This window comes from Anas platyrhynchos, chromosome 33 (assembly GCF_047663525.1).
Source record: "Anas platyrhynchos isolate ZD024472 breed Pekin duck chromosome 33, IASCAAS_PekinDuck_T2T, whole genome shotgun sequence".
Classification (NCBI taxonomy): Eukaryota; Metazoa; Chordata; class Aves; order Anseriformes; family Anatidae; genus Anas; species Anas platyrhynchos.
This window is the reverse complement of record NC_092618.1, coordinates 5,601,496-5,611,226: the sequence shown is the minus strand read 5'-3', so window position 1 is coordinate 5,611,226 and position 9,731 is coordinate 5,601,496. Positions and strand designations below refer to the sequence as shown.

At 47.8% G+C, this 9,731-nt stretch overlaps 1 protein-coding gene across 1 annotated transcript; it reads left to right on the top strand.

Moving 5' to 3' along the window:
- Positions 1-2,517: 2,517 nt before the first annotated feature.
- Positions 2,518-3,577, top strand: LOC119715239 (olfactory receptor 10H1). Its single transcript, XM_038172478.2, has one exon. The coding sequence runs from the start codon at positions 2,588-2,590 to the stop codon at positions 3,575-3,577; it is 990 nt and encodes a 329-aa protein (XP_038028406.2). The 5' UTR covers positions 2,518-2,587.
- Positions 3,578-9,731: the final 6,154 nt, after the last annotated feature.

Below are 9,731 nucleotides of genomic sequence, written 5' to 3'. Positions count from 1 at the left end.
ACAGAATCACAGAATTTCTAGGTTGGAAGAGACCTCAAGATCGTTGAGTCCAACCTCTGACCTAACGCTAACAGTCCCCACTAAACCATATCAATATCCCTAAGCTCTACAAATCTGGCTAATATTCCTCCCTGGGTAACATGCTGATTGCCATGGCATTCTCCCTGTCCAGAGGCTTGTTCTGTGCACATGGTCTGTTTATGAGCTGGTCGCCCACACGCCCTACACAGTCAGCACAGGGACATGAGGTCCTCCGCATCCTACCCTGATGTGGAACGAAGGGAGGTGTGCCCATGGTCCCCTGCCGAGGCCTTCCCACCTGGCTGAGGACCTGGGGATCTAGCCCAGGTGGAGATACTTCCAGGCAAGACTTCTGGAGTTAGGTGCGCTGAATCCTAACCTTATGGCAGGAGAGGGAAACTGAAGAGGCCTGATTCGCCTGCCCATCCATGGATTTCCACTGTAGTACTGAGTCGCCCAGACAAACAGCTGTGAGAACCCCCCCCTTGTGATTTGGGTCTCTTATTGCGTTTTTCAGAAGTAGTCCTAAAACGAAGTATTAAATGACCTCAGACACAAGGAGTGGCCCTGTGCCACCCCAGAGAGACCCGGGCCTTGCAGGCAGAGTGCCTGGTGCTCTGTGTGATGAGGGGTTGGGGAGACGGCAAGAGATGGGGGACAGCACCTCCGAGCTGGGCTATTTGAGCACAGTCCTGTGCTTCTTTCTGAGGAGAGCTCCAGACCCTCTTCCCATGCAGATGTTTAACTGCTGCTTAAAAATCCAGGGCTGCACAGCACTGACCTCTGTTTGGCTACGTGTTGGGATTCCTGACAACGTGGCCTCCTGTGGGATGCTTCCCCTCAGGAGGCACGAAGGAGGGAGCCGAGTCTCCACCTCCCCAGCCTGTTTCTTCAAGCCCCAGTGCCAGGCTTGCAGTGGGGAAGAGGGACAGGGGCTGAGCTCCTACTCCTCCCTCCATTCCTGCACCAAGAGAGAAGGAGATCTGCAGCCCCCGCTGCCAGCCTGGCACCTGCGCTGCCTGCAGGTAAGAGCCAAGCAGAATCCTGCCCTGGATAACGGTGCTCAATCCACCGGGGGTGCCCACAAGCTAAGACCCTCTGTAAAGCCATGATTGTGGCTGAGCACAGAGAGAAGGGGCACACGGGGTCATCACGGGGCTGACAGGCTGCAGTGTGGTGCAGTGCATCCGTCCTTCCTGGGAGAGTGAGTGCTCATCACCTCCTCATCGGTGTGCAAGGGAGATGCTTGCCTGGGCAGGCGGCAGAGTCCTGCTGAAGGTCAGTGAACACCTCTTCCTCCTGCAGCCGGCGGGTCAAAAGCAGCAGGAGAAGACATTGACTTGGAGGAAGTTTTAAAGGTATTTTCCTCACCCTTTCTTGCTGCGTCTTGTCTGATCCGGGATTGCACTGACTTGTGGTTAACGACGCATTAAAAACTCAAGCAGTGCAAAATGTCCAGCGAACGGGACAGAGCTGGGAGCCGACAGTGCAGGTGCGGTCCTGTGTTAAAGCCTGGGTCAGACCTTGTTTGAAGAAGCCAGGGTAATATCCCACTGTTCTCACTGAGATCAAGACCACCCCACACATGCCATCCGTGTTAGGGGGGCACCTTGAAACAACACAGCTCTAGGAAGGTATCCCTACAGTTCCAAGGCCATCACATCAAATGGCATCTCCCCCAATTTCCAGCACCACCAATGTCTCTAGGCATCCCCGGAGCTGCACCTCCTGGAGCACGAGCACCCCTGGAGCAGTACGGGTCACACCCTCTGAAGGTAAAAGACTGATGTGATCAGACATCGCAAGAAATGTCTGTCCCCATCTAGGAGAAAAAGACACATACGTGAATGGTGGACATCCAGAGGCAGGTGAGACAAGTTTCCCCTTAAGATACAGCTCGGTTGACTCTCCTAGAGTCCTGTGGGAGTGCTGAACATGCTGCTCTTCCCTTAACCATGCCCAGATCTGCTAATGAGATGAAAGACGCTTTCATTACAGCTCAGGATAAATCAGGCGACTACCCTTGTCCTCTCCATCAAGACCCATGGTTAGCTACAAGTGGGTGCAGATCCTAGGAGAGAACAAGGTCAAAACATCTCGGGAGAGAGCGGGAGGGAGGGTGAGCTGTCTGCCTGAGGTGTCTGCAGGTAGGTTCATCCCTCTCAGTCCATGCAAAGCCCTTGGAGCTGCAGCCCATGGTGGCCAGGGTTCAATTCTGCTCCTCCCTGGATGAATGCCAGTAAGAAATCCTCACTTCTCCCTTGTGTGCAGTGTGCCCTAAGCCTGCTGAGGAACTAATGCCACTTCTGTTCTCTTCTTTCTTTTCCAGCTGCAATCAGTGCTGCTGCACACCGATAGGCCAGTGTACTCCTTTAGCTAATGCAGCACAACCCTTGAAGGCAAGCAGCAGTGGAGAACAAAAAGACATGCTGTGCTCGGCATAGGACTGAGAGTGCAGAGAGAAAGGGGAATGCTCAAAATCTTCACCACTGCCGTCCTCACACCAAGATACAGCTGCTGCTGTTAAAATATTGCTCTTCTTGTGCTCTTCTCAGACAAAGCACAAATGAGAAGGGAGAATCAAACCGTTCCACCAGGGTTTGCTTTTATTGGGTTTTCCTACTTTCCTAAACTCCAGGCTGTGCTGTTTGTGCTGTTTCTCCTCATGCACGTGGTGACCCTAGTTGGAAATATTATGATAATGTTTGTTATCAGGCTGAATCAGCAGCTGCACATGCCCATGTATTTTTTCCTAAGTGCTCTGTCCTTCTCAGAAATCTGTTATACCTTCTCCATCATCCCAAAGATGCTGTCCGGATTAGTGCTGGGAACTAGAACCATTTCTTTCCTGGGCTGCGCTGCACAGATGCATTTCTCCTTCATGTTTGGATTCACGCACTCTTTCCTCCTGACGGTGATGGGATATGACCGGTACGTGGCGATCTGTCAGCCCTTGCATTACAGCACCGTAATGACCTCCCGAGCCTGCACCCAGCTGGTGGCTGCCTCATGGGCAGGGGGTGGTCTCCTGGGGCTGCTGGTGACCAGCGCTGTGTTCCAGTTACCGTTCTGCCAGTCCCACCGCATTGACCACTTCTTCTGCCATGTGCCCCCCATACTCCAGCTGGCTTGTGCTGGTGGCGAGGTGGTTGGCACTGTAGTTGGCATCTTTTGCATTACTGCCTTGTTGGGATGCTTTCTGTTCATCCTTCTCTCCTACGCCTTTATCCTTGGCTGGATCCTGCAGATGCCATCAGCCAAGGGGAGGCACAAAGCTTTCTCCACCTGTGCCTCCCACATCACCGTAGTGGTGGTGCACTATGGCTGTGCCTCTGTCATCTATTTGAAACACCAGTCACCCCGTGCTGCAGGAGCTAGTGTTCTGATTGATGTGTCTTACACTGTCTTCACCCCCTTCCTGAGCCCCATCATTTTTAGTCTGCGAAACAAAGATTTAAAAAATGCCTTTTGGAAATCTCTGAAGAAAAGCTTCATCATCAGGAATGCAAATATTTGTCCAGGATCTAGTTTCAGTTACAGGAGTGATTATTGCTAATTTTTATTTATTTATTTTCCTTTGGTAGTTCCTTGCTGCTTTCGAAAGAATAGCCATACTTTTTTTCCAGGCAAATGATTCATTCCTGCAGATGTGACACCTTTTGCACTCACTGGGCATCACAGGCTGCACTGCAAGGCTTGGCTGGAGCACCTAGGTGTAACTTTTAATGCTGAAAATTCAGCGTCATGCAGAAGCAAGAGTGGACAAAGCTCTCAACACTCCCAGGGGAGACACGAGCCACTTCTTGAGGAGCAGCAGGTGACTGTCTGAGACCTGGTGCAGTAGGCTCTTGTCCCCACCATAGGCACTCTGACTGATCCTCTAAGTATGACTTTGTCTCTTCTGGTGCTGACTGTGAAGCTGGCCTGAGAAGGCTTTGGACTGATTCCCTTTTGTCTTGTTCAGCTTTTGACAATTTGCAAACTCATAAGTGCTCGCTTGAAGACAAACACGTTTTACTATTCTGCTGTTTTGAAAAACTCCCTTCTCTAAGGAATTTAGGTGTGGATTTAAAAAGGTAGTTTTAGAGTATAAGGATTTTGTTTGAGATAAAAATATTTATTTATTTATTTATTTATTTATTTATTTATTTATTTATTTATTTATTTCTCCAGGTATTTGCACTCCTGTTTATGCAAAAACAAGCAAGCATTTAAACAGTTTTCCTACATCTGGATAGGTGCAAAATCATAAAATACCTCGTTTTTTCTGAACACTGATTTTCAGGCATAATTTCTCCCCCCATGACATACGTGTAACTTCAGCAGGACTGTGTTCTCTCCCAGGGCTCCAGACACAAGACAGGGACATCTCTGAATCCACTTGCTTTAATTAATAGCTTTGTAATAAGTAATTAACTTACCAGTGCTCTTCTGTACTCAGAATGAAAAATGAAGGAAGTGTTGCTCAGTAGTAGCACATTTGTGCATGATTGTTACTGCAAGTGAGAGGACACCACTTGAATGTGCTTTCAACAGAACTAAGGAAAAAAAAAAAAAAACAACAAACAAATACTGGGTAAAAGTCATTGTACTTTGCACAGACCAGTAGATATATTTGTTGGCCCAGCCATAGCTTGAGGAACAGGCAGACTTCCAGGGTCTAACATCCAGGATATGAAACACTACACTGATTTCATAGGGACCAAGACAATGATGTACAAAAAGAAATGCACAGAAAGATGTCAGGAAGGCTGTGTGGGGTTGTTGTCTCCCCATTTCATCCCATCAGTGCACAGGAACCCTTGGTGAGACAGATCTCAGAAGGGAAGGATAAGAAAGAGAGAAAAACCCATCAAAGTAGCCTGATACCGACAGGCAGTGAGCATAGTCAGGAGAAGAGGAGCTTTGGACAGGGGTGTGCCAGTGCTGCCCTGGAAAATTCAGCCTGCTTTGTGCAAATCTGACAGGACTCTGTTTAAAAAGAAAGTCCAGGAGCCTGCTGAGCTCAGATCTGAAGGATAGGTCTGCCCTTGGCCTTTTGGACAGGTGGACAGGGGCTGGAGCATGGGGAGGTAGGAGTAGGGCTCTGGCCATGTTGGCACGTTCCACTTTGTGCCTGGCTGATTGCATGCCAGAGCTTGGCCATGTCACTGCTTATAGCTGGCTTTAAAACGTCAAGCTCAGCAGAACCACCTGAAGAACCCCCTGAGAAACAGACATTACCAGCTAGAGTTCCCATTGCACCAGGCCTCTGCTGGAGCAGCCACGAGTGCTCCTGTGCTGCTTGTGCCTGTGCTTCCCAGCAGAGATGAAAGGTGATTCAGACGGAAATATTTATCCTTTACATCCATAGAAATAAACGTGGCATAGCACATGTTGGTAGTTTTTGTTGTAGTTTGATGATTTATTTCTTTGTTATTTGTTTTTTAAACAGCTTTCTACTTTGGTTTCTGCCTGCACAGAAATCCAGTGCAAGGCACAGGTTGGTCAATCTAGCTCTAAACAGGCACCGACTGTCTTTGTATTGCATTTTATATGGACTTTAGGACTATAAAACTCACATCCTCCCTTCTTAACACTGGCATTGCTGCAAAGGGCAGACACTGATGGCAGTGGTGGGCACTCAGACACACATCTCATTTACCCTTGGGACCAAACAGCTACAGCTTGGCCCTGGGAGAGATCTGCCCTCGAAGCAGGGACCAAGATGCTGTCCTTGTTTCTGGTACTGTCCTTTTCCTGTAACATCGAATTTCATATCCATCTCATAGTCCATTTCCTACTTCATCAAGTAAAGTTTCATCCTAATTTTGAGATTTGCTTTAATTCACTATAATTATTGTGGAAGGTGCTGTTCTGGACATACCTTAGCATTTGGCCTTCTGTTTCTCTGGCCACCTACAACCATTTTCTTGCTTATGGATGCCTATTTACAGCTTCCTGAAAATGGAAATTTTCCTGGTCTTTGCATGGTGATATGCCAATCACAAGGCATTCTATGATTGTTTTCTGAAATTCTTTCACCAAAGAAAAGCCTGGACTTCAGAAAGACCTTTGACACTGTTCCCCTATCAAATTCAAAAGAGAAATGTGGCTATACTGGAACAAGCCCCATGTAGGGCCACCAAGGTGATTGAGGGACTGGAGCACCTCTCCTATGAGGAGGAGAGGCTGAGGGAGTGGGGGCTGCTCAGACTGGAGAAAAGGAGGCTCCTATCAATGTCCTTAAATACCTGAAGAGAGTGCAGAGAACACAGATTCCAGGCTCTTTTCATTGGTGCCCAGTGCCTGGAGAAGAGGCACTGGGCACAAACTGCAACAAAAGAGGTTCTGTGTATATGTCAGGAAGTGTTTCTGTGCTGTGTGGGTAGTGGAGTACTGCAACAGGTTACCCAGAGAGGTGCTGGAGTCTCCTCCTGGGAGATCTTCAAAAGCCGTGCGGACATGGTCCTGGGAAACCTGCTCTAGGTGCTGGTGCTAGAGCAGCAGGGTTGGACCAGATGACCTCCAGAGGTCCCTTCCAACCTCAACCATTCCGTGGCTCTGTCATTCTGTGAAAACAGATGAGGAAGCTGCCTCCTTTTAACACTTGCAAGATCCAGTGGGGTAGGTGGTCTCTGATGTGGCAGCAGATTCCCCTGTGTTATTTACAGCCATTTGCATGGGCATCTCAGTATTCTCGGGGAGGAAGGAGAGACTGTCCAGCGTGAAGAGGCAGAGCAAAACATCAGATAAAACCTTTAGACTTCTGCCACCCACGTCTTTTATGTCCCATGCTCAAATCTCATTGAGCGACTAACATACCTTCTTGGGTGGAAAGGACTTCTCACCCAAGACCACAGCCTCAAAAGCCAACTTCTGTCCCACACAGGAGCATGTCAAGGACTCGCTGTCCTCCAGGTGCTGCTGTGGAAGTAGGAAGGGCACTGCAGAAGGGGAGCTACCCTCCATATTTAGAGGGATGTACCAGAGGACCTGCTTCTGTGCGTTATCCTGCCTCTTATCCATGTCAGGGCTGTTCCAGTCTTCACTAACACTTCTCTAATCTGGATTCCGCATAATGAAATACAGCAGTGAAAAGGTCTCTGTTTCTTTACCTTAGACTCTTCCTGCATCTTCCTCGCCCCAGCCCTGCACATGGACACATTTGTACCTACAACTCGTCCTGCTCGGGCAGAGCTTTAGAGGCATTTGCTTTGGGCTGCAAGGAGGCACCAGGAGGCTGGGTGTCTGTCACTATCTGCCCATGTGAAAAATCACTTTCCATCTTTTTTACAAACTACCTTTGATTACTAAAAGGATGCAATGAGGTCTCTCTCCTCTCGTCACCTCGCCTCATCTTGCCTCTCCTCTCCTCTTCCCACCTCTAAAACATTTCCAGTACTGTTATTCCCCATGGAAAGTGGCCTTCCACGGAGACAATTTGTACCTCATGTACCATTGAGGAATGCACCTTACATTTTATTCAGCTATACCATGTTTTCTCCTTGTTCATTCACAGCCAAGAGAAATCCTTCTGTGTGCAGGTAGTTCTCTAAGTAAGGTAAGAACAGGCATATAGAGCTGTAACTCTCAGCTATGGACTGCAGTAGAAAATGCACAGATGTGAGAGAGTTCTCTGAGTTGCAGGTGGATGATAAAAGTGGGGTGAAGGGGTGGCTAAAGAGTGCCCATACATTGTCCAGTGGCGAGGGTCCTCCTTTTCCTCCACATTCAGAATTCAGCAGGAGATACTATGAATCAATAACAATTATAGAAAGCTGGTATTGCTTATTCTTTAAGTTGTAAAATAAAGATATTTAACAAAGACAGAGAAGTGTTTTTGTTTATTTGTTTGCTTGTTTTGGTTTTGGTTTGTATATGCATTGATATCTTCCCTTTTTAGCTACTCTCCTGATATTTCTCCAATTGGCCACACAGGACTTGAAGGCAATTATGGGCAGAGTTGTAGCTAATTAGGACTTTTTTTTTTTTTTTTTTTTTTTTTGTGTGTGTGTGTGTGTGTGTGTGTGTTTTAATAAGCACTCTGGTGCATTTGTTAAGATACTGACAGCCTTCATCTCCAGAGACAGCTTTTGGCTAAACAGGAAACTCATGACTGAGCTCCAGTGCAAAAGGGCAATCTATAGGAGGTGGATGCAGGGAACAGCTGAAAAAGAGGAACTGAGAACCACTGTTTGAGCACAGAATTTGGAAAGCCAAAGCTCTCCTAGAGCTGGCACTTGCAAAGGACATCCATGGTGTGCATATGAGCTGCTAGTGTTTCTTTTACAGTAAAAGAGGAAACAAAGAAAATGTGGGTGCACTGCTAGATGGGATGCAGAATGTAGCAGGGGGAGATGCAGATAGGTACTCAGTGTCCTTGCCTCAGTCTTTACCAGCCAGGTCCTTTAGGCTTTTGTTCTTACACAGAAGACTCAAGGAAGAGAAAAATGCAGTGGATGAGGATCAATTCAGGGGCTACTTGAGCACTCAGCCATGAGGAGACCATGGTCTGGAAGGGCTGCATCCAAGGGTGATATAAGAACAGATCAATGACACACAGACCATTCTGTACCATCTTGGAAAGCTCATGGAGATCAGGAGAACCATCTGTTCATTGCCAAAAATGGGCACACATGATACTGCTAGGGGAAACCTGGGCAGTATCAAAATGGACTACAGAGCTCTGAGGGCAGTAGTCAAGTGCACAGGGACCCAGGTGCTATTCCCCTCAATCTTGACGGTGAGGGGAAAGGTGTGAAAAGGACGGCACTGGTAGGACAGCTCAACAATTGGCTGCTGAACTGGTATTGATGACAACTGGATCCAGTTTGAGGACCGGTGTCTGCCATGGAGAGATGGGGTGCATCTTTTCTAAGCAGGGCAAAGACATTTTTGCCAATAGAATGGATGGCAAGGGAAGACTTTTAAGACCTCTTAAGGAAGACTTTAAACTATGAAAAATAGAGGAGAGAGAGGGCAACCAGTAGCTGTGTGAAGGAACAATGCACAGGGCTGGGGTGATGTGATGGGGAGGGATCACAGGGTCAACAAAATTGGGATGAAGGGGGGGGGGTGTGCTGGATCTGGCTGGGATGGAGTCAGCTTTTCCCTGCAGCAGCCCATACAGTGCTGTGCTCTGCACTTGTAGCTAAAACAGCCCTGCTATCACAGATACCACACCAGTGTTTTGTCTATTTCAGAGCAGTGCTGGCACAGCATTAAAACTCTCCAAAATCCCCCAAAGCCAGTAGGCTGAGGGTGGTCGGGAAGCGGAGAGGGGACATCACCAGGGCAGCCAAACCAACCAAAGGGATATTCCATTCCATATGATGTTGCACTCAGCAATAAAGGGTGGGAAATGGTAAGGAGAAGGGGTGGATTGGGGCTGGGAGGAATCTGGAGGAATCTGTCCTCCCAGACAACTGTTACATACATCGGAGCCCTGCTTCTCAAGACATGGCCAAACATTGCTTGTTGATGGGAAGTAGAGAATATGTTTCTTTCTCTTACTTTTCCCTTTAATTAAATTATCCTTATATCAACCTGTGAGCTTTTTTCTTTCCATCATACATTGTTCTGCCCCTCTTCTTTTGAGGAGAGGAAGTGAGAGTGGTTGTGGTGGAGTTTAGCTGCACAGCAAGGTAAAACCACCACAGTCCTTTTAGGTGCCCAACATGGTGCTCAAAGGGTTGAGATAACAGTAGATTTGACCAGAGCACTTCAGA

Coding starts and splice junctions, on each gene's coding strand:
- LOC119715239 (XM_038172478.2), top strand. CDS start 2,588: ATGAGAAGGGAGAATCAAACCGTTCCACCAGGGTTTGCTTTTATTGGG.